General features: G+C 49.7%; 1 protein-coding gene across 9 annotated transcripts in view; it reads left to right on the top strand.

Annotated features, from left to right (window-relative positions):
* The window catches only part of SRRM1 (serine and arginine repetitive matrix 1), a 17,497-nt gene extending 5,596 nt beyond the window's left edge, over positions 1-11,901 (top strand). For 3 of the 9 annotated variants that reach the window (XM_064398267.1, XM_064398275.1, XM_064398274.1), the window contains 14 exons: positions 129-241; positions 1,073-1,273; positions 1,739-1,942; positions 2,440-2,559; positions 4,072-4,343; positions 4,461-4,541; positions 4,872-4,958; positions 5,565-5,703; positions 5,938-5,979; positions 7,818-7,922; positions 8,411-8,872; positions 9,917-10,094; positions 10,555-10,749; positions 10,911-11,901. In XM_064398267.1, the coding sequence (XP_064254337.1) occupies positions 129-241; positions 1,073-1,273; positions 1,739-1,942; positions 2,440-2,559; positions 4,072-4,343; positions 4,461-4,541; positions 4,872-4,958; positions 5,565-5,703; positions 5,938-5,979; positions 7,818-7,922; positions 8,411-8,872; positions 9,917-10,094; positions 10,555-10,749; positions 10,911-11,015 (2,304 nt within the window). In that variant the 3' untranslated portion in view covers positions 11,016-11,901. The remainder of the gene's footprint in view (positions 1-128; positions 242-1,072; positions 1,274-1,738; positions 1,943-2,439; positions 2,560-4,071; positions 4,344-4,460; positions 4,542-4,871; positions 4,959-5,564; positions 5,704-5,937; positions 5,980-7,817; positions 7,923-8,410; positions 8,873-9,916; positions 10,095-10,554; positions 10,750-10,910) is intronic. The other 6 variants (XM_064398270.1, XM_064398269.1, XM_064398268.1 and 3 more) reach the window with 6 other exon arrangements.
* The last annotated feature ends 12,072 nt before the right edge of the window (positions 11,902-23,973 follow it).

Genomic DNA, 23,973 nt, shown 5'->3' with positions numbered 1-23,973 from the left:
TCAGCAGAACTCTGCTGTCTGGGCAAAATGTTCCTGTCCTGAAGCAGATATTTGCTGGTGTTGGACATGCATATTTGATAAGGTCTGTGTGCTGCCTCTGAGTTAAGTGCTGATATTTGGTTGCACAGATAGAGCAGGAGAAACTGGCTTCCATGAAGAAACAAGATGAAGACAAAGAGAAGAGAGATAAGGAAGACAAAGACAACAGAGAGAAAAGAGACAGATCCAGGAGTCCAAGAAGGTAATGAAAATGCACAGGCAGTATATCAGGAACAGAGGGAGGACACGTGGCAGAGAATTAATTGAGCTGTGGAAATACTCCCCTTAGCTATTGTAGGAGGCTGGCCTGACCTACTGCTGAACAGGAACTGCGAGTAAACCAGAGCAGCTCTGACAGGGGTGTCGTTTTTAGTGGTTTATCTGTTCCAGGCTTTGTTAGTTTTAGTTTTGAGGGAGTTGAGTTTTTTTGTTGGACATCTTCATTTGCGTGTCAGTCAGCAGCGGCAAGCGCAGTGCTGTGCGTGCTCTGAATGCTGCAGACAGTGCTGGGTGTCCCTGGCGCAGAGGGCTCTGGCTGTGGGTGCCCCTGAGGGCTCTGGCTGTGGGTGTCCCTGGGCTGTGGCTGTGGGTGTCCCTGGCGCAGAGGGCTGTGGCTGTGCCTGTCCAGGGTCCCTGGGCTCTGGCTGTGGGTGTCCCTGGCGCAGAGGGCTGTGGCTGTGCCTGTCCAGGGTCCCTGGGCTCTGGCTGTGGGTGCCCCTGGCGCAGAGGGCTCTGGCTGTGCCTGTCCAGGGTCCCTGGGCTCTGGCTGTGGGTGCCCCTGGCGCAGAGGGCTCTGGCTGTGCCTGTCCAGGGTCCCTGGGCTCTGGCTGTGGGTGCCCCTGGCGCAGAGGGCTCTGGCTGTGCCTGTCCAGGGTCCCTGGGCTCTGGCTGTGGGTGTCCCTGGAGCAGAGGGCTGTGGCTGTGGGTGTCCCTGGCGCAGAGGGCTGTGGGTATCCCTGGGCTCTGGCTGTGGGTACCCCTGAGGGCTCTGGCTGTGCCTGTCCCCAGGCTGTGAGTGCCTCTCTCTCCCCAGACGCAAGTCCCGCTCCCCCTCCCCGCGGCGGCGGTCGTCGCCCGTGCGCCGCGAGCGGAAGCGCAGCCACTCCCGCTCCCCGCACCACCGCACCAAGAGCCGCAGTGCCACCCCTGCCCCCGAGAAGAAAGAGGCCACTCCTGAGCCAGAGCCCTCCGTGAAACCAAAGGAGACTGTTGTGCAAGAGGCAACTTCAAACAGGTGAGAGATCTGTGTGTAGAGCCATGTATTGCCTTTAAAAAATGGAATTATTATTCTAATGCCTCGCTGGAGCTTGGCTTGGGCAATGCCTTCTCCTCCCTGTGCCCCTGCAACAGCCAAAGCATTTATCTTAGAATCTTCAGTAAGGTTTCTTTGTTCTGTGTGGAATTCTAAGGGCAGTGTGCTTTGCTGCCACTCTGATTTCATTGTCCTAGTCATCACTGACACTTGTGACAGTGTCATCTTGACTTCCAGCTGGTTGTCATTGTGTAGCCTCTCTGTTACTTATTCTACTCTTTGAATCATTGTACCACATTCTAACTCTTTTTCACAGTTCTGGAGCAATTTGTCAGAGAATGGGCAGGAGAGTGTTTGTTGCAGGGGAATATCTTGGCAGCTTATGAAATGTTACTCTGCAGGCTGTGGTTTGTATATGCTTACAAATTAAATCCTTGTTTTTAACAGTGATGTCCCAAAAGCTCCTAAACCTGAACCACCTGTACCAGAGGCTAAGGAAACTTCACCAGAACGTAACTCAAAGAAGGAGAGAGAGAAGGAGAAGGAGAAGACTCGTCAGAGATCCCCAAGTCGATCCAAGTCCAGGTCAAGATCCCGATCCCGGTCTCCATCTCATTCTCGACCCAGAAGGCGCCATAGATCACGGTCAAGGTAGGGCTTCAGGTGCTGACTGTGAACCTTGAGAATAAGTGGCACCTTCAGCAGAAAATAATGTTCTTAGTGATGTTTTTAGAGGTGTTGAGCTGTGGATGTTTTGGGCCAAATGAGAAAGATGCATTTGGTGAATAAATGTGTATGGGAGTGTTTTGTTTGTATTGACTTATGAGAAGATGCTCATGGTGACCAGCACTTACCAGAGAAGAAACTGGGCTGCTTAATACTGATAATGGGAATTGTGTAGTCTTTCTTTAGGACGTGGGTTTGATGCTGAAAATGCTGTAAAATATTTTCTTTACCTCCTTTTCTTCTACTACTTAATAGAGTGATGTTAAACTTCAAAGCCCTGATTGTGTCTGTACATTTGACATCCTCACCTAAATACGATGCACTTGGAGGAAAGCAACTCTGCACTCAGTGCCCGGAGGATAAATTTCCTCAACTATGGAAGTTAGATAGTTGCTTTTCATTGGAATTTCCGATTGTGACAGGTCTTACTCCCCTAGAAGGCGACCCAGCCCGCGGCGCCGGCCGTCCCCGCGCAGGAGGAGCCCCCCCCGGAGGATGCCTCCCCCACCCAGGCACAGGAGGAGCAGATCCCCCGTGAGGCGGTAAGAGCCCTGCTTTTTGAGACAGCTGGAAGTGCTGAACCTGCCAAGTTCAAGGGAGCTGTAGCTGTGTTAGCAAAATCCCCTCGTTCATCTCACCTTAGCACTGGCAGGGGTGTGATTAGAGTGATGGAAAAACTGCAGTGTCACATTTGCTGAGTGTGTTGTGGGGGAACACTGTTGCAGATGTGAAATGATTTTTCCTGAGTTAGGGTAGGGATGAGAATTCCACCTTTTTGAAAAGTGGCACTTTCAGAGCTTTTTTTTTTTTTTTCTTTTTTGCTTCTTGACATGGCGCTGGGTAGCTCCCAGCACAGGCTGAAATAATATCCCTTAGGGTTTTTTTGCTTAAGTCTTTGTACTTTTCTTTCCTGACTGGGGAAAAATAAATAGAACAAGTTGGGAATTTTACTCATTGGGAATTTTTAATTATGACTTGTATTTCTATCACATAAAATTAAATTTGGACTTGAAGTATGTGTCTTCTTCATATTCTCTTACTTAAGATTCTTCAAGATTTGCCCTTTGGTGTTGAAAGTCACATTTTTCACAGCATAAGAATTGCTCTAGAGGCAAAGCTGCCTTGCAAAGTAAATGATATGCTTTTGGCAGTGTCAAAATAGACATTTGTCTTCATGGAGAGAGAACAGATTCTGATCCTTTTCATAGGAAGAGAATCAAAGTGATGCTTCTTGTGTACAGCAGTTGTTTTTGAGGAAGGAGCACTTCTCTTCCTTTCTGTGACAAGGTGATGACTATTTCCTGAGTTTGTCAATATGTTCATTTCACACAGTTACTGGGAAAACTGTGAAAAGTATCAAACATGTATGTTGCAAGATGTACAAGAGCTCCCTTTCAGCAAATGTTTATCTCACTCAAGGTAGGGTTTCTTTTTTCCAGGTTCTCAGGAATTCTGCAGCCAAAGGTGGATTCTGCAGGTACACAATTGCAACAGAACTTGCCACAAATTTTGCCGCAGAATTCTGAGGCCCTACCTTTTAAATTTGCAAAGTAAAGATGAAAAACTAAAACATAAGGATGGATAGATTGATTCTGAATTGTTAAGTTGTTAAGTTGTCTGAAATTTTCACCTCCTGGTGTAAAAGATTTTAGTGTCCTTGCACACTAAGCTCTTACCCAGAACTGCTCTGGAGATCATTAAGTCACACGTGCTAACACAGACAATTCTTTAACCACCCAAAAGTTAGAGAGCCCAACCAAAACTAATTGTTTCCAGGGGCAAAGCTTAGCTATAGCCTGTAGATTGACAGAAAGCCAGTGAAGGTGACACTAACAATTTTTAGCTCACTGTTGTAGTTAAGAATAACTGTGAAAGATTGGTTGTTATCCTCCTCTTCTCCAAACCAAGTGTTGCAGGCAGTCCACCATGTTTGGGAAGTGCTGTTGTCTGTGGCTCAGTGTCTGTGCTTGCAAACAACTGCAGTTCTTTGTTCTTTGTGCTGACGTGTTCCCCGCTGTGGCCAGGCAGGACCTGATGTGGCCTTTGCTTTGCAGGAGAAGACGCTCCTCGGCCTCGCTGTCCGGCAGCAGCTCCTCCTCCTCCTCGTCGCGCTCCCGCTCTCCGCCAAAGAAGCCTCCCAAGAGACCCGTGTCCAGCCCCCCCCGCAAAACGCGCCGGCTGTCGCCCTCGGCCAGCCCCCCCCGGCGCCGCCACCGGCCCTCGCCCCCCGCCAGCCCCCCGCCCAAGCCCCGCCGCTCGCCCACGCCCCAGCAGTCCAACCGCGCCCGCAAGAGCCGCGGCTCCGTCTCGCCCAGCAGGGCCTCAGGTGAGGGCACCGTCACCTTGGGGCTTCTGTTCCCTCAGGGAGCAGGTGTGCCTTTTGTGGGGCAGAGATGAGGGAATGGTGTGAGTTGTAGCTGAGCTGTTTCGTTTTGTCTTGTAGCACCCAAACATAAGAGTACTGAGAAAAGAGAGTCTCCTTCGCCAGCGCCCAAGCCCAGGAAAGCAGAGTTGTCGGAATCAGGTATGGCTCTGGCTTCTCAGCTCTGCTGCTGGGTGTGCGGTTTTTAGTCAAAAATACTTGGGCACTGAAGTGTTGAGCCCTCCAGGAAGTCTGGCATTGACAGCAAGAGTTTTCAGAACTCTAAAGATGATCACTACTACTGCCTCATTCTATCCAAGATTGCTTGGAATGAAAGCCTAGCCAAGGTGTATTCCAGCCTTATGTTATCCTAAGATTTGAATGAGGCAAAACCCCATACCTGATGGTCTGCTGTCCATAACTTTCCTTCTGCCTGCATGAGGCAAATCTGTATCCTTGGTTTAAGTGCCCTGTCCTTATGTGTCCTTTCAGAAGAAGACAAAGGAGGCAAAATGGCTGCAGCAGATTCTGTCCAACAGAGGCGCCAGTACAGGAGGCAAAATCAACAGTCTTCATCTGGTATGGAGCACAGAAATTCCCTAAAACTGGGTTGTAGTTTCCTTTTTCAGGAAGTAGTTAAGTTTAAATACAGATTAAAACTATTTGCTCTGTGCTCTGCAGTGCTATTGTAAACTTAATTACAGATTTGCCACTCATAATGAGGTCACTTTAATTATTGTTCAGGAAGAATAAAAGTATGACTTTTAAAGGTCATTACATCTTTTGTTAATGGGCTTGCATCTTTAAAATTGCGCTTCCAAACTCTTAACATCACTCACAAATATTGTGTGCTGTGGATTGCATCATCTGCCCTTACTTTGGACTCTTCTATGCTTGAGATCAGTAAATTCACCTGGGTATTTTTGTCCACATAATTTCAAACAGCAGCTGCAGTTCATCTTTTAAATTATCTGTCTAGCCAAATTTTATGAGGACAGTTAAGTATTTTTACCCTGTAGATTTATTTATCACTTAAGTTCAGCTAACACTTTCAGTCGATCTGCTTTTAAATTTCGGGTTCTCATTTGGTGGGGGATGAGGTTGGTCTGAACTGCAGCATTACCCTGTCAGTGACCAGTGGCACGAGGATCATTTTCCAGAGAGTGATTCTTTCTACGTTTGCAGATTCTGGTTCTTCATCTTCCTCAGAAGAGGAGAGGCCCAAGAGGTCGAACGTGAAGAACGGGGAGGTGGGCAGGCGCCACCGGCACTCGCACTCGCGCAGCCCCTCGCCCCGCAAGCGCCAGAAGGATTCCTCCCCTCGGTAACTGCTTCAGCCTAGCTCCTCCCTTCCTGCTGTTTGTCTGTCTCTGCAACTCTCACCAAATACACATCGAGTCATGCCCACTCTGCCCAGTCTTCTTTCAAGGTTTCCTTCCCATTACAGTCATTTGGCAAAAGTTGCTCTGACCTTTCTTTGATGGTGTTCATTTTTGCCTCAGATCCGTGGCAGATAGATGTGTTTTGTTTTGTTTTGTTTTCCCTCCACTGCTCTCAGGATGCAGATGGAAAAGAGGTGGCAATCACCAGTGATGAAAAGGTTGGTTAGAAATTCATCTCTTAAACAGGCTGTCATTTATTTTGGCATGGATAAACATTTGCCATCCTTTTGTCCTTTAGACTTGCACACTCATGGTGAGGGAAATTCAGACTGATGTGCTCCTTCATGTGTTGGGCCTGGAACCATTTCAATGGCAAAAAGAGAAGGAGCAGCACCTGCTCTGTGTCCCTCACTGCTCACCCTTTGTTAATTCACATCAGCCTGTGACATCAATAACTTTGATGTTGTTGCATCCCACTGCTGCCTGAAAACAGCTGAGCATTTGTGTTCCTCAGGGGCTCCTCGCTCCAGACACCCAGCTTTGGGTGGGCAGTGTTGGGTTCCTGCTGCCACTGACTCAAAACCCTCCTGCACACTTGCCACAAGCAATTAAGATCTTGATCTTCTGGGTCAGAGATGATTGGAGTTTTCAAAACTCTCATTCCTCAGTTCATGAGATACTTGGAACTATTGGAAGTAGACAATCAGTAAAACAGCAGTGACTTTTTTATTTGTGACACTTTTTGCTCTGTGTTGATCTAGAAATACAGAAAGGTGGGGGAAGCTTGATAGGTTTATTAATTGGATGTAATGACCCTTGAGCAGGCTGTAATTAAGGCTTAGCTGGCAGATACTCACAGCACACATCATGATGTAGGAGATAAGGATGCCTCCCTCACCAGTGGAGACCTTCCTAATTATGGATCCTGTCAAACATTTCTATGGAAAACAGGTTGGGATTCAAAGGCTTTGATCTTGTTTTGCAACACACTGAATTCACGTACTGCCTGTTGCATAAATACACGTTTAATTAGGACAGTTGGTACATTTGAAGGCTGGGGGTTTTCTGATTCATAAAAGAACATTGCATTTTGGAGCAAACTCTTATCTTTAAAAGTGTGTTTCATTGCCTTGGAGAACAATAGCCAGCATATTTGAAATCAGATCTCACTTAATGTAAATTAGCTGCTTTGCTTTTTAATTGCTCTCAATTTTCCCTTATCCAGTAATTTTATCTTAATTGCTTTTTTTTAAAAAAAAGGAATATTTCACTTTGCCAATAGTCCTTTCCTTTAAAATTCTATGCAATAACATGTTGGATTAAAATTCCCCCTTCCAGAAGTCTGTTGTAAACCCTACAAAGCAGAAAATGGCTCATTTGGTGAACAGTTTTAATGCAGAGAGCTGCAGTTTAGCAGCCACTCTTTTTTTTTCACTGCACTCCAATAAATAAATAATTTTGGATTTCAGATGGAGCACAGTTTCACACTGTGAAGAAAATTAACTCCACCCAAGGCAAAATCAGCATGTGATCCATCGCTTATTCCAACCATTTGCTCTTTCTCTGGCTACAGGGTGGTGATGGATCAGGTTGTGCAGATGTGGAATTGTGTCCTGGCTGATGTGGTGGGCTCAGGGTCAGTCAGACCCCTGTGGTGGGCTCAGGGTCAGTTCTCAGACCCCTGTGGTGGGCTCAGGGTCCCAGTCAGGTGTGCTCAGGGTCAGGCAGACCCCTGTGGTGGGCTCAGGGTCCCAGTCAGGTGTGCTCAGGGTCAGTCAGACCCCTGTGGTGGGCTCAGGGTCACAGTCAGGTGTGCTCAGGGTCAGTCAGACCCCTGTGGTGGGCTCAGGGTCCCAGTCAGGTGTGCTCAGGGTCAGTCATACACTCATCGTCTCGCCCTCCTCAGAACGATTTAAGCGCATTTCTTTCCATCAGTGCTCCCAGTAGAGTTCCATTTTAAGGTGCATGAAGGAGCAGATTTTGTGTAGTGGAAGCAGAGCACGAAGCAGCTGGTGGCTCAGCTGGCACTTTGCTGATCAGTCCCTGTTTTCTGCAGCAGGAGGAGGAGGAGCCCCTCGCCGCCCCCCACGCGCCGGCGCCGCTCCCCTTCCCCGGCGCCGCCGCCCCGGCGCCGCCGCTCCCCGTCCCCGCCTCGCCGAAGGTACACCCGGGCCCCTGCCTGCTCTGCCCCTGGGGCTCCTCTGGGCATGGGGAGGGGGCCCTGCTCCCACTTCCTTCACTGGGAAGCTGAGGGGGCTGTGTTGTGCTGGTGTGGTGGGTGCATGTCCTGGGTGTTGTTGGGTTGCTGCTGCAAATTCCGAGTTGAAATCACAGAACCATGGGATGGTTTGGGTGGGAGGGACCTTAAAGATCATCCATGGGCAGGGACACCTTCCACTAGCTCAGGTTGCTCCAAGTTTTGTCCATCCTGGCCTTGGACACTTCCAGGGATGGGGCAATCACAACCTTTCTGGGTAACAACTAAAGAGTTTTATTTTAAACTCTTACAACTTCTAAAGAGTTCTAGTTTAAATTTTGATAAGTTTAAAGAACTCTAAGAGTCCTCTTTCCCCTCTTTGGCTGCACTGCAGGGCAATGCTGACTGATGGCTATGCCTGGGTGGGCCCTGAACCTTTCCTCTCTTTGCAGGTCTCCATCACCACCCCCGCGCAGACGTTCTCCCTCTCCACGGAGATACTCCCCCCCGATCCAGAGGCGATATTCCCCATCTCCCCCTCCCAAGAGGAGAACAGCTTCTCCTCCTCCCCCTCCCAAAAGAAGGGCCTCCCCTTCCCCCCAGTCCAAGCGCAGAGTCTCCCACTCCCCACCACCAAAACAGAGGAGCTCCCCTACTGCTAAACGGCGCTCCCCTTCCGAATCTTCCAAGCACAGGAAGGGGTCTCCTCCCAGCAGATCCAACAGGGAAACACGTTCTCCACCACAAAACAAAAGGCATTCACCTTCACCACGGCCTCGAGCTTCCCACCCCTCCTCCAGCCCTGCTGCGCCGCGCCGGGGAGCGTCGGCGTCGCCGCAGAGGAGACAGTCACCCTCACCCAGCAGCAGGCCCATCAGGAGGGTCTCCAGAACGCCAGAACCCAAGAAAACAAAGTAAAGAAACAGCTTGTCTGCTCTGGGTTTGATGAGGGGTTATTGTTTAGTTGTAATGCAGTGAAAGTTGTTAAGGAATCCCAGAATGGTTTGGGTTGGAAGGGATCTCAAAGCCCATCCAGTGCCACCCCTGCCGTGGGCAGGGACACCTCCCACTGTCCCAGGTGCTCCCAGCCCTGTCCAGCCTGGCCTTGGGCACTGCCAGGGATCCAGGGCAGCCCCAGCTGCTCTGGGCACCTGTGCCAGGGCCTCATCACCCTCACAGGGAAAAAGTTTTTCCCAATATCCCATCTAACCCTGCCTCTGGCAGTGGGAAGCCATTCCCCCTTGTGCTGCCTGAATAAAAAGCCCATCTCCCTCCTTTTTATAAGACCCTGGAATGCTGCCATGAGATCTTCTCAGATCCTTCCCTTTAATTGCTGGCTTTAAAGAAAACTTAACTTTGTCTTTAAACCTAACTGTGGAAGGGGACCAACACTTCTCATTAGCTCAGAAATAATTCTGCAAGTGACCATTCATGATAAACTGCTACAAGTGTAAATATTTATGTCTTTAGTGAGATGCTGCTTTTCTGAGCAGACTGTGAGAAGTGCTTATGAATTTTTTCAGAAGGAAAATGTAGCTGATTGGAAAGCCTTGCACAATTAAATAGCATTGCTGTTCTCTTGACTTGTAATGTGATTATAACTTAGTTAAACCAGAAAGGCAGCAATCAGTTCTGAGCAGCAGCAGCAGGGTTGTTTAACAGCTTTTCAGGCTGCATGATGGATCCACTCTGCCCTTGGATTGTTTTGCCTTTTTTATCACATCAGCAAAGCAATTAATCCATTTATTTTTTTAAATCAATTTAAATCTTCTGAGTGCAGCCTGACCAAGTTAAAGCCCAGGCGTTCATTTGGCTCTTGTGCTGGTGTTCCCTTGCTCTGTGCCTCCCCTCTGACTGTGACTCTGTGTTCCCCAGGGCTTCCACAGGTTCATTTGGCTCTTGTGCTGGTGTTCCCTTGCTCTGTGCCTCCCCTCTGACTGTGACTCTGTGTTCCCCAGGGCTTCCACCCCCAGCCCCCGGCGCGTGTCCTCGTCCCGCTCTGCGTCAGGCTCACCTGAGACAGCTCCCAAGAAACACCAAGGACCTGCATCTCCTGCCCGGTCTCGCTCTCCTTCTGCAAACTGGTCACCTGCAAAAAAGGCCAAGAGCCCAACTCAGAGCCCATCACCTGCCAGGGTATTTGTGTGCTCATAAAGCAGCACTGCTTCGGGTTCCAGGGCAGCCTCTGGTTGGGAAGGCTGAGCTGCTGGGCAGCCCCAGGGTTATTCACAGAGGGGAAACTGCTTGGGGTCATTCTTTATAATTAAAAACGTCTAAAAACAATTTGTAAAGTGAAGTTTTCAAGCTTAACAACTCCAAGTGTGGGAGAAAATGGTGTTCTATAGAAAATCAGATTCTGGGGAAAAGTCTGTGCCATTCCATGAGTACTTGAGTTTTATGGTCTGCAAAGTGAGGGGGGCTTATTTATGGTCAGTATCCTATGTGCAAACTCAGAGTATTCCCAGTGGGAAGAGAACAGATTATTTGGTTCTTCACCTCTTCTTCTGAGGTTTCCCAGGGGCAGTTCCATTCTTTGCCAGAGAAAATTTGAAGCCTGAGAGATGAGTTGTAACATGTATTGAATTATTTATTACAGAATTCAGATCAAGAAGGTGGTGGCAAGAAGAAGAAGAAAAAGAAGGATAAGAAGCATAAAAAGGATAAAAAGCACAAGAAACACAAAAAGCATAAGAAGGAGAAGGCAGCAGCAGCTGCAGTAGCTGCTGCTGTGGCTCCAGCAGACACCACCTCAGCACAGGGAGACCAGGAAGCAGAGACAGAACCCAAAAAGGTGAGAATTTGGGACTTTGTAAAGGGTGGGTGTGCACTGCTCTGCTGGAGTTCCGACAGCCCTAATTCCAAAGTGAGATTTGGGGTGGGGGTTTCAGTGCTGGGGGGCTCAGCCTGGCCAGGCCCCGGGTGTTTGAAGCAGCTCTTTGTGTTTGTTTGAAGGAGACAGAAAGTGAACCCGAGGACAACCTGGATGACCTCGAAAAGCACCTGCGGGAGAAGGCGCTGAGGTCCATGAGGAAGGCGCAGGTGTCCCCCCCCTCCTAGGCCAACCCTTTGATATAATGTACATTTTCTTTGGTTTGTACTCAGAATTCAATTTCAAATTGCTAAATGTGTTTGAGCTTTAGAATATAACATTTGTTGTAATAATTGCTAGGTTGAGGTTCACCATGTACAAAGGGCATGGATTTACATTACAAAAGGTGTCCACAGTGTACTAGTGACATTCTTTCATTGACAGCATAATTTCATTTAGAGTGAGACTTTTTAGAAGCAGTAGGAATTTGTTTTGGAGGTTTGAAACATGACCGTCAGTTCCCTCGTTTCTTTGAAATCCAGCAGAGCCTTGAGCAGAATTTGTGAGGGGCTCATTTGACTTCTTTTGTATCACTTACATGATGCTACTAACCTTTGTGGTTTGTAGGCTTGCCCAGGAGTAAAACCACTGCAGAATTCAAGGAAGTACATCTCTATTTTAATGCTTTCTACTGTTGCCTGTATAGTCTCCATTAAAGCCAATCAAGAATAGCAATTTAGAGTGGTACATAAATGAAAGCATGTTGTTTACCAGGACACTGTGGGTTTATATTGATGTAACATGTTGATTTGGAACACTGGAATTTCATTTGTATTTTTATGTTCTTTTTTTAAAGGGCAGTTTCCATGATCAGCAGACCCAGAAAAAAAAATAATAATTCCTTCAGTTCCATAAATTTTGTTTGTGAGCTGTCGTTGCCCCATTCATAAATCTTGTCTCGTTACGGTTCTTCGGAATGGTCTGAGCAACTTTCAGAGCTGTGTTCTTTGAAAGTTTAGAGGAACCTGAACTTTGGATATTGTCATGTTTTCACTGTTCTTTGTTTTTGTTTTTTTAACTAAAGCTATATAAAGCTTGTGGATTAAACAAAATAAATTTCTAAATTTAAACAGATGTTGGCTATTTTTATCTGGACATTTACATTTGCTAATCAGCTTTGTTTTGTGCAGGGTTAATGACTGCTCAGAGATGAGAACGTGTTTGATCCACTGTGCTGGCTCTGGAAAAATTGGGGCTTTTAACTGGCCTGGTGGAGCAGGAAGAGCCCTTTAATTAGTGATGCTCCTGTGGAGTTCTTGCCGAGCAGGAGTCTTACCTGGGCAGTGCTGTGAGAGGATGGAGAAGCTCAAACTCAGTATTTGCTGTGCAAATTGCTGGTCAGAACAAGTAAAGTGTTTGAAGGCCCTGCAAGAAACGAACAGCAGGTTTGATTAACTTGGAGAAGGAGCTGTAGTGGTGTGAGAGCTCATCTGAGGAATCCTGGGGGCTCCCTGCCTTTCCATAATCATGGAATCACAGAATGGGCTGGGTTGGAAGGGACCTTACAGAGCACCCAGTTCCAAGCCCCTTTTAATCACTGGAAACCTGTCGGGTTGTTGCTGTGAAATTAGTGTAAAAACTCCAGCTCTGTCTCTGAAATCAGCTCAGTTCTGAAGCCTGAGGTGGTTCTGGAAGGTGCTTTTGAATTCTTTCTGTGCTGCAGCTGCAGTGGCTGTGATGTGCAGTGAGTGTGCAGCTTGGTGAGTCTTTCCTTGCCCTTGTGCAGGACCTAACCCGAGGCAGGGCTGCTCCAGGTCCTGGCTGGGAGGGGAGGTTTCAGAGCAGCTCCTTCTGCACTTCCCTGTGCTGAACCTTTTGTTTCTTGACACAAATGTCATTGTGTGCTCAAGTGCTTGTAAACCTCCTCTAGAGCTGGAGTGCTGAGGATCACCTGTTATTGAAACGTGTGTGATAAATTCCAAGAAGCTTCTGGACAGAGGCATTTCTCAAAGTCCATCTGGGTGAATTTGGTGATTGAGGAGCCACAGACCCAAACTCAGGACGTGCTGATCCTCATTCACTTGGGATTTTCCCTGCATGTCCTGCAGGGGTGCAGCTCCCCAGGGTTTAATGCCTCCTCCTTTATCATCTCAATCTTGCTTCTACCTGGGTTTAGTGACCTCTGAGTGCCTTTTAATCTTAGCACTAATAGAAGTTCTTTAAATACATTCAGGGCCTGAGTCACTGCTTATCTTCCCTCACACCTATTTCCATCTCCTGCCCCCAGGGCTGATAAAGGACCTCTGGATGAGGCAGGCCTTCCTTCCGCATTTCCATCTCCCCTGGAGTTTCTATTGCTGCTGTTCCTCCTGCCTCTTTTTTTAATATATCCATAAAGAATGGTGTAGGCTTAAAAAGAGCAATTAAATGCAGTGTTTAAAAAGAATATAACTTCTAAATTGTATTTAGCTTAGTATTTTAATTTCTTCCCACTTACCCATTCAAGTAGTAACATTTCATTTCAATATCAACTGGGGTAATGAGCCCTCTCCTCCCCTGAGCTGTCCCTGCTGTGGCACAGACCCTTTTTAGCACAGAATCTCTGCTGGGCTGGGTTCCATCTGTGTCTCTGCTGTTCCTGACACCACTGAATTCTCTCCTGATCCTCTGATTGAGCTCTCCTCATCCAAACCCAAACTTGTCTGATCCCTTCTCCACTCCAGCTTCTTGGTTAACCTCTTCTCTCTGTTTTTAAATCCTTGTATTTGTAGTTCAGAAGTGACCCTGCAGGTTCCTGATGTGATGAGGCAGGAGCTACTTGGATCTCACTTCTTTTTTATCCTGGATCTGCTCATGCTGAATTTTGGCTGCCTGACCCAGGCCACCCTCGTGAAGTGACAGACACAGGGTCTAGGTAAGGGACTTGCTGCAATGATTGTGTCCAACTCCACAAAAAGTTTAATTGGGCTGTGTAATTGCAATGGAACTGAGTCCTCAGCAGTGAGTGTGAGGCTGAGGTGAGTCACAGGTCACTCTGTAGCTGCTTCTGAAAAAGATGTGTTTGTTGTGTCAACAGCCGGGACAATGGCAGGTGTGTGTGCAACAGTTCCAAGCTTATAGAAACTCGGGGCTGGACTGTTAAATTTTTCCACTTGTGTGACTTTGGCAGTTTGCCTGGGAGTGCTGTGTGGAGCTTCCTGAGCTGAGGGATTTACCCTGCATTGCCCCAGGACACAGAACTGTTCTGCTGCTGCTCCCTGGGATAAATCCCAGCACCAGGGCAGAGTTCTGTGCTGGGAGCCATCCCCAAACCTCCCTCACCTGACACAGATCCATGTCCTGAGCAGTGAGGGCTGCAGGGAGGGCCCTGGGCTCGCAGGAGCAGCTGTGCACTGTGACTTCATTCCTGTTTCCTGCAGCACCAAACTCCAAATCCCTGTGTGCTGGTGTAAAAGCAGCTCTGGGAGGAGCAGCTCAGCAGGGCACAGAGCTGTGTTTTGGTGGAGTTCCATTCCACCTGTTGTGTGTCATAACTGATGATCTGATACAGGATCATCTCATAAACCTTTGATTTGTCTGCTTCAAGTCCACTGTGGATGTCAATGTCTCAAAGCACTGACAATTCAGTGGAATTGTGTTTCTCTTAGATCAGGTCTTACTCATAAATTACTATTGGAAGTAATTATATCTCTTCCAGGATAATAAAAAGATTCTTGAATCTCAGCAGAATGGGATGGGGAGTTGTGTCTTCCCAGAGCAATCAGCAGTTTGACTTTTGAACTTAATGCTGAATAACAATCCTGAATGAGTTCAAAGAGGCTGGAACTGCTGGAGTCTCTTCAGCTGGGTGTGAAACAGCAGCTGGGGATGGTCCCCCCTGGCTGGAGCAGAGGATGCCCTGTAGCAGCCACCCTTACCTGGGCTCCCTCTGGCTCAGGATCTGATAGTCCCTGTGAAGGTCCAGCAGGAGCTGGGGTCCTTCCTGCTCTGTGGCACTCGAGGGGTGACAGCTCAGCTGCTCTCAGCCAGGTCTGGGGGAAAGAAGTGCTTGGCTTTGTTACCACTTGTTCAGTTTAGCTCTGACTTGAGCCAGAGTGTTTCCTTCTGCTGTGAGCAGAGCTCAGGGAGCATCCGACATGGTTAGAGATCTTCTGCTCCACTGGAGATGGTTTGTGTTTGCTGCCTTGGTGGCTGGAGGCAGTCAGGTGGTGAATTTTTCATGTGTCCCATCCTGAGTGTGGATTAAGCCTTGGGAAGGTGGCTGGGAAAAGTGGGGTTGATTTTAATTGCTCTTAAAGCAGGAGAACAACCAATATACAGAGGGAGATGATGTTCAGAGGGCTTCTCACTGCACGTTTGTACCTAAACATCCCCAGGTGGCTTTGGCTCTATCTCACCAGGCTGGGGATGGACTGGAAGCTGTTCCTGAAGGGATGAGGATCACAGTTTGTTGTGGAGCTGGAAAGGAGAGTTTGGGTTTTTCTTGCCTCTTTTCCCAATATTTTATTTAAAATCAAGAGCCACAAAGTGCCTTCTCTGGGGTTTGCTGGTGTCTGTGTAGGGGCTGTGCCCGAGCAGCAAACGGGAGTTGTGTGGCTCCAGCCCATCTCCCAGGGAGAGAAAACTGTGAAATTCTTCCCTAGCTGGGAGTGTCGGATTTTGTAATGGGAGCCGGCCAGCCCCGGGGCAGGTGAGTCAGGTCTGGGGCGGGGGTGACTCACGGTGACACAGCCACGGGCCACCCCTGCTCGTTAGTGCCATGTTTGGGGTTGTACGGAGCCTGCTTTGGGGTTTGGAGAATCCTAAAAATCAGCACTGCAGGAGGGAATGTGCTGGCTCCCAAAGCGGGGCTGGGGTCTGTGCCAGGAGTGCAGCCCCCCACGGGTCGGGGTTTGCTGCAGGAGGCAAGACTGAGCCTTCAGTGCAAGGTGTTTTAATCACCAAGTCATAAATTGTCTTTGGCATTCATGTTGTGCAGGCTCTGTAAGAATCGGGATCAGCCCACTGGGAATTGTGTGGAACACCTCCCAGGGCAGGTGTGGGACTTGACCTCTGGGCCAGGCCCGGGGGAGGCTGCCCAGCCCGGGATGGGGTCAGGAATCCTCTGAACTCCCACATCTGCTTCCCCGGGCCGAGGAGCTGGAGGCAGGAGGGATGTGGGTCCGGAGCATCCTTCCTCCCACACAAAGGCAGGATGTGGCCACCCCGGGCAGCTCCCGGGCTTTGTGAGCCCCAGGCTGGGACCCTGGGGCCGGGGCTGCTCCTGCATGGAGCTGTTGAATCCAGGCAGAAACAGAGCAGGACCTTGTCCAGCAGATCCTGGGGAGCTCAGGCTGCTTTTGGTCCTTGTGCTGATCCGGGCAGGGGGAGGAGGATGCTCTGAATCCCTGGGAAGTGCAGGATTCCTCTGTTTCACTCGAAAGAAAACACGGAAAACAGCTGTCCTGGGGGGAGGGAATTGTGGGGAATTGTTCGGTTCCCCCACAGAGGCTTTGTGTTCAGTGCAGGGGCAGAGCTGCAGCTCGTGTCAATTGTTGTGGCTATGAAATAAAAGGAATTCTGCTGCCGACGTCAGCTGGGAATGGCCCCTGGAGAGGAGGGTCCAGAGCACTGCTGTGCTTATCAGCTCAGCCAGAGCTTCCTCTGGGTTTGTCCCCAGCCCTGACCTGTGCCCCGTGTCCTGCTCCAGGCTGGCCCCAAGTGCACAGAGCTCCCTGGTCTCCCCTGACCCACACGTGCAGTGGGAGAAGGGAATGTCTGAGGGGACACAGCCTGGGAAGCTCTCAGGAGGTTTTTTTACCTGGGGGGGGGGGGTTTGTAATTCCTCACTCAGGCTTTAAAACTTGAGCTTCAGGTGAAACTAAAGCTGATGGGATGGTTATGAGAAATGTGGACCCCTTTTAAGAGTAACCCCCCCAGGCTTCCCCTCTCCAGGAGGGAGGAAGCTCCCATTAAAAATTGATAGTCTCCCTGTCAGCTGGATTTTAATTCAGCAAGTGGATTTGACTACTGATGTGAAAAAAATTACCTTTGTCGCTGTGCTGATATTTTTTTAATGAGACAGAAATGGTTTGGCACCTTTCCAGCTTATTAAAACCTTTGTGAGTCCACAGGCACCGGCACAAGGGGGCAAGAAGGGAAAATTGCATTAAGTGCATGATTGGCAAAACAAAATTGAGCTCTTTTTTATTTATTTATTTTTAATCTATTACAAGCCTGTGAATGAATCTTCTATTATTTATGGGGGAGGATAAAGGGAGCCGTCCCTGTGGCTGCAGGCAGACTCTGCTTTCAGTTCAACTCTTCTTTCCAGACAGGGAAAGTGGACACCTGCTGTTATCCAGGACAGAGATAAGTGAAGGGAGCTGTGTGAAAAGGGAGAAATGCCCATGTTCTGTGGAGAGCAGGGCCCTGGGGATGACTGATCACAGACACTGCGTTTGTGTCTGTCATCCGTGGCTTCCCAGCTCACCACAGGCTGGATTTCTCCCCTGGATAAAAGCCTTCCCCTCTCCCAAAGGGATCAGAGCCTTTCAACCTCTGCATCCCACGAGTTGAGCCACCCCAGGGTGTCCATCCTGCCCGGCCCAGCTGCAGGAGCTGCTGCAGCCCCGGGGCTTCGCTGCTCAGGGGTCTGGCCCCTCTCCAGCTCTGCTTCTTCCTCCTGCCCCCAGCCAGGCTGCACAGCCCCGCGTTCATCCAGCCCTGCTCCCTGCCTGGGACAGCTGACACACCGGGGGAATGCTCGTGGGATCCCCTCCTGCCTCGGCGTCCCCTCTGCAGCACGGGCTCAGCATTCCCGGTGATGTAAGGGAGATTCCTGTCGATAAAGGGCTCGATGGAGCTCGTGTGATGGACGCTGTGTGCTGATAACCGAGAGGGGCCGAGGAGGGGCCGGCCCTGCAGAGGGGCTGGCCCTGCTGCCACCAACCCCCGGAGAAGGGGGCTGTGCACAGAGGGGCTTCCCCCTGCTGCCAACAGAGGATTTGGGTTTATCCTCTCCGACTGCACTTCCCACTATTAATGAGAAGCCAGGGTACCATTTGAATTTTAATGATATCACAGATACAGCGCTGCTAATTGCTCATTTGCTTATCTAGAAGGAGTTTTAAATCTGTGAAAGAAACCTGAATCGTGGAGACCTCTTGTGCAGCTGATCAGGGCAGGGTTAGAGAAGCAGCTGTCTGTGCTTTAACCCCCTCAGTGACAATTCCTCCCCTTTCTGTCCCATTGCCTGCACTGATCAGCTGGGATTCATGGCTGGGTTTAAAGCAAAGGATTTAAAAAGGGAAAATCTCACAAAGATGCTCTGAGAGCCTGGCTGGGTTTGGACATCCCTGGTTGGGCCAGGGGGCAGAGGGATGGCTCCAGTCCTCAATTATCTCTCCCGTGTTTGTGCCCAAATGTTTGGCTCTAACTGGCTCAGTAGGAGCCCGAAGAGCCTTACAGCAATCATTACACACACAAACCACTGGGGTAAAGAGGTGATAATTAAAATTGCAAAAGCAAGGACCCGATGATCTGAAATACCAGAATTTCAGCCTGAGCAGGTCGAGCGTGTGCTGCAGATAAGGAGCAGAGAGACAGGAAGATTTGGGAACTCTGGTCCTGCCCTGCAGGATTGTTGTTGTTCTCCCCATCTGCAGGGCACAGTGGCTTTGCTGGGGACCGCAGCTGCTTTTTGGGTTGGTGACTCAGGAGGTTTGGGTTCAGTTCCCCATCCTGCTGTGGGTATCTCAGGGATTTGGGATGTCATTCCCTTGGCAGCACCTCAGGCTGCAAGGTTTGGAGAAGGTGGAGGAGTTTCTGTCCCTGTGTTTGGAGAGCTGGAGCACTCCACATGCTGCTGCAATGCAAATAATTTTATCAGAAAGATTATTTCTAACTCCTGGTAGAACTGCAAGATCTTGGGCTCTTGTCCTGCCCACAATTCCTTTCCTTTCCTGAGTACTTGGAAAAAAATCTGGCTCCTTCCAGTGTGACTCAGGTAGGAGGAAATCAGCCCCACATTCATCATGTCACTGCTTGAGTCAGATCAGCATTTACGCCATCGCCTTGGAGCAGGGTGGCTCTGGGAGAGGTGTTCCCTTTGTTCCTTGGGAGGAATGTCATCCCTCCCAGATGTGGACTTAGCCCAAGGACCCTCCTGGAAAGCTCGGGGGATTTGGGATGCACAGCTTCACCCCACAGGCAGAGCAGAGATGTGAAACTTCAGCTGGTGCCCAGCTGTGCAGAAGTGGTTTGGATTTGTGGAGGTGACAGTCCTGCCCTCAGCTGGGATGGGTTATCAGGTGCCTGCACTGGTGGAATCAGAGAATCATGGAATGGTTTGGGGTGGAAGGGACCCTAAAGATGATCCAGTTCCAGCTCTGCCATGGGCAGGGACATCTTCCACCATCCCAGGTTGCTCATCCTTGGACAGTGCCTGGGCCTCCCCACCCTCACAGGGAAGAATTTTTTCCTAATACTCACAGCTTTGGCTCAAGCCAGCCTGAGATAAAGAGGTTTTGTGTTGGACTTGTTTTTTTCTGAATCTTTTTCTGTCTTGGGCTGCACCTCAGAGAGAAAATGGAGCATCTTGCTGTCCTTGCTGTGGCTGGATTGGTCCCTGCAGGTCCTTGGAGCGGGGCTGGAAGCCTTTCCCTGCACACAGAGCCAGCCCTGCCTCCCCACAGCTCCCCTTCCTGGTCCCTCAGACCTGCAGCCCATTAAAAAACCCACAGCAAACAGAGTTTCTGCATTTCAGCTCCGTGCCAGGAGCCACAGTGAGAATCCCAGCTGGGACATCATGGACAGGGTTCATCAGGGGAGCCCCAGCTACCAGCAGCTTCCAGCCTTTTCAGATTATGGGAATTCAGCAGGAAACCTTGCTGGTGTGTTTGATTGCTGCTGCAGGCGACTGTGGCTGATTTAAGCACTTCATCAACCTCAGCCAGGAAAAGCTGGGGTTGTTATTTTGGGAGAAGTAGGTTGTATAGTATTTTTTTCTTCACCAAATCTCCTTATCAGCCCAGGTGTTTGAATCAGCTGGGGACTAACCTTAAAAGAAAACAGCCAATACCTGGATTTATTTACTTTCAAGCAACTTCTATACATAAGGGTGGGGAAATATAGATTTTAATCAGGCTCACAAAACTAAGGGGTTTTTTCCCCAAATAACTTTTCAAACTAGGAATGCAGTGGATTTGGGGTTTTATTGAAGGACTCCTTGTGTGTCCAGTGCTGCCATGGGAAGGTTTCCATCACTCAGACCCAGCTCCACCTCTGCCTCTTTATCCTTTCCAGGTCTCTTCCTGCAGAAGGAAGAAGCCCAAATCTTTGTTTCCTGATGCTCGCAGCAGAGGACAGGCTGATATCTGAATTTGGAAAGTAGGGCAGCAAGAAACCCTGGGCAGAGCACAGCAACAGCCTCCTGCTGAAAGGGGAGAGTTGGGCATTCAATTACTCCTGTGGTGTGTGTGGTCCTGGGAGCCAACTTTCCTTTCTACCCCCCTTGGATATCACCTCCAAAGACAGGGAGAAGCACTTCAATTTCCCCCGTGTTCCAAAGGAATGGAGGTGAAAGCTCTGCCTGTGTCAGCATTCCCAAAAAGCTGTCCCTGGTGCCTCTGTGAGGGGACCCACGGCAGAGGGAAACCTGCAGACAATGCCTGCTTTGTCCCCTCCTGCTTCTTGGGCGCCCTGAGATGCTGAGTCCAAACATTTAACCACAAAATGCATTAATTACCATCCAGCTCCCCGGGGAAAGGACCATATGCCAGTAACCAGGGGAAACAAAAAAGGAAGAAGCACGGAAAGGCCATTGATTATTAAATTACTCCAAGTGCAATTACTGCCACCGAAAGTTCTTGATGAACCTTTCCTAGAAGCGTTGAGTTCCCCAACCTCTGTGCTCAGAGCAGTGCTAACTCGGACCATGGAGCACAGGAGTGACCCAGAAATTGTGGGATGAGGTCACCTTCCCACATAATGCCACGGGATGTGTCCTGTGCTGCTGCAGCTCTGCTCAGCCTGCAGCACAAAGCTGTTTTCTCTGCATTTCTGCCCAGTGGCAGCTGTGAGCTCCAGGGCCGGCTCCACGCGTGTCCTCAGCTGCTCACTGCAGCTAATCCTAAAGTTTGGCAGGCACCCCAGAGGAAAATGAGCCATCCAGGGACAGCTGGTTGGGAATCACAGCAGACTACAAACAGTCTGACACCGGCAGAAGTTGGGTCTCCCCCGCAATCCTTGGAAATCTGGCAAACCAAACCCTGCTCGACGCAGGAGCAATGAAAGAAGAACGAGCCATAACAAATTCATCCCTCCCAGGAGGCAGGTGATGGATGCAGCCCAAAACCCCTCTTGGTGCCTGGATGGGAGGGAGGAACGTGGAGCTCCTGGGATTGCTCTGCAGAGGGGCAGCAGCTCAGCAGAGCATCTGTGGCAGGAGGGCTGGGCCTGTGGTGGCTGCACTTCCCCTGCTGCATCCCAGCCCAGCATCCCAAATTAGCTGTGGAATGGGAATGCTGGTATTTATAACCAGGGTGTGTCAGTCCTGCTTTCCTTTAATAGGTGTCCCTGGGCAGGTTGCTCTGCCAGCTGTGTCCAGCATGGCTTTCAGGAGCTCTAATGAACCCGGCAGTCAGGACAGGCTCCTGCTGCCAGCCACAGCCAGCACGGGATGCTCTCCTTCCCACACCTCCTCAGCATCTTTCTCCTCACAGCAGTTTCATTATAATTTCAAAAATGGGATGTTCTCACATGTGTCCCACTGAGTGACAACATGACCTGTGTGCTGAGCTCCTCCCATGCCTGAAAAATTCCCCGTGGAAATAAAAACTCATTTTTGAGCCCCAGGGTCAGCGTGGCAGAGAATTCCACCGGAGGAACACGCACAGCCAGGGCAGGAGAGGGCCTGCTTTGATATCTTTAACATCTGATGCCTCCAGTTTCAAAAGCACTTGGAAAGTTTGAGATGGAAAAACTGCTGCAGAAAGGCCAAAACTGCTGGAGAAGTGAAACAATCCCACGTTGTTTTGCTGCTCTGCCAAATGGGGACGAAGCTCCTGAATGCAGCATAAAATAATATTGAGGGAGTGACCCACTGAGCACACGTGGGGGGCCAGAGTTGCTTTGTTCCCACTCTGTGTGCAAATTTAACTTTGCGTAAGTCACTGAACTTTCCTGACTCATTCCTCACTGCTCTTAAAGGTGGGTGATGCTCATTTCCCTATGGATTGTTAGGAGCACTGGTGATTTATTATGTAAAGCGTGGACAAATTAATTCTAAGTGTTCTAAAAAAGAAATAAATAAATCCAGAATAATACAAACAGCAATTACTGAAGGAGGAAGGAATTGAGAGCTTTCAGAGTGAACATTGTTAGATGTTTCATTTGAATGGGGAGTGTGAGGGGTTTGGTAAGTGGTAGCTTGAAACCAGGAAAATGTCATCTGAAAGTGAAATAATTGAAAAGATATTAAAGCAGCGCCAGGGCTGGTGCAGCTGGGTATAAATGAAATAAGCTATTAGCTGCTCTGCGAGATACCAGCAGGGGAGAGCTTTTGTTAGAGCAGAAATGCAGCAGCGGTGAGGCAAAAACAGCCCTGGCAGCTCCTTTGTGGGGCTGGGAAACATAAAAAGGCCCCGAGAGCCTCGCAGACCTCAAATTTGTTGCTCTACACCCACCTTTGCGGGCCCGTGGGAGAGCTGTTTCTTTGTGCTCAACCACTGCCTGTTCTCGAGCAGGTGGGGCTGTGCTGTGGGGAGCCCTGGAAGTCCTGCAAGTTTGACAAAACCCTGGCATTTTGAACTTTTTGGTGAAGCAGAGAAGAAGGTCCTTGGCTGAGGGGGAGCGCCTGGCGCAGCGTTCCTTGTCCTGGAATAAGCACTCAGCCCCTGCCTTTCCCAGCAGGCAGATCCAACTTTCCTTTGCCCCTCGTTAAACCAGTCCCAGAATCCACATTTGGCCCCAGCTGGTGCAAATTTCTTACTCTGTCATGCAAAAAAATGAATGCAAAGCCTAAGACAGATGCTTGTGGAATCTCTGGAACGACCCCATTTAAGGGAAATTTCTTCCCTTCTGTTGGAATCCACGTTCCAACAACAACAACGGTGGGACGGTGTCCTTCATGGTACAAGCTGCAATTAATTAACGGGTAATTACCAAGGGAGGTTCCTGGCTAGGGCTGGACTGCACAGCCCCACATCAGTTTGGTTCCAGTGCCACAGCGATTTCCAGGCCAGGCTGTCCCACCCCATGAATCAGCGAGATTCCTTGGACTCTAAACCAAGCAGAGACAGATATTCCACTGGCTCCCGGGGAGCTGGGGCTGTCCAGAAGCTGCAGGAACGGGAATGAAAAGGACTTTGTCACATCGGCGGCCCAGCCCTGTCAGCTCCGGAGAGGGGCTCGCAGCAGTTTTTCCTGCTCCAGATGAATTCAAGGGCATTCAAAGCTGATATTTGCGTAAAGACATCCGGTTATGCAGAGCCGAGGGCAGCAAACGCCTGCAGAGAGAGGAGGTTTTGTTATTAGCAGCGAGCGCTCCGTTGGTATCCATCCCATGTGGAGCCAGGCCGGGCTGCATTTGGGTACAAATTACAAATTACAGGGAGGCTCATCCCGGGTCACAGACGGCATTGAAGTCACTCCGTGCCACCTCGGGGGCTGCCACAGCCGCGGCCTGCCCTGGGAACGGCTCTGCCAGACGCTCAGGTGCAGCTCCACTCAGACTATTTAAAATAGTCTGGGTTTCCAAAGGGAAAGCGAGGACTGGGAGCAAGGGCGGGAGGCGCCGGGCGTCAAAGCCGCTCTGTTGTGTGGAGCCGCTCGGGGAAAATGTGATGGTGGCTCTGCTGTTCCGCTGGAAAGGCTGGAAAAGTGCGGCTTGCTCTCTTCCCGGTGTTTCACCCACTTCTCCCGCACTTTTTGTTGTCCGGCTCCTCAGTCCCTGACCTTAATAGTGAGGGGAGAATTAGGCTGGACACTCATCTGCCTCTCAGGATGGATTTTTCCCCCTGCCAGGAAAGGAGCTGTGATGCTCTGGTGTGGTGGGTTTCTGAGGGGGAAGTTTTTAGATTTTTTCACTTGAGGGTGAGGCAGGCTGAGCCGATGGCGAGGGGGACACATACCCCGGGACTGGCAGCTGCCACAGGGGCTTGGCCCCGCCAAGGCCGCTCCCAGCCGTTGTCACCGAACATGACATCAGCCGCGGGCGGTGTCCCA

Source organism: Passer domesticus, chromosome 24, assembly GCF_036417665.1.
Source record: "Passer domesticus isolate bPasDom1 chromosome 24, bPasDom1.hap1, whole genome shotgun sequence".
Taxonomy (NCBI): Eukaryota; Metazoa; Chordata; class Aves; order Passeriformes; family Passeridae; genus Passer; species Passer domesticus.
Note: the sequence above shows the minus strand (reverse complement) of the source record. Positions and strands in the feature narration are given on the sequence as shown.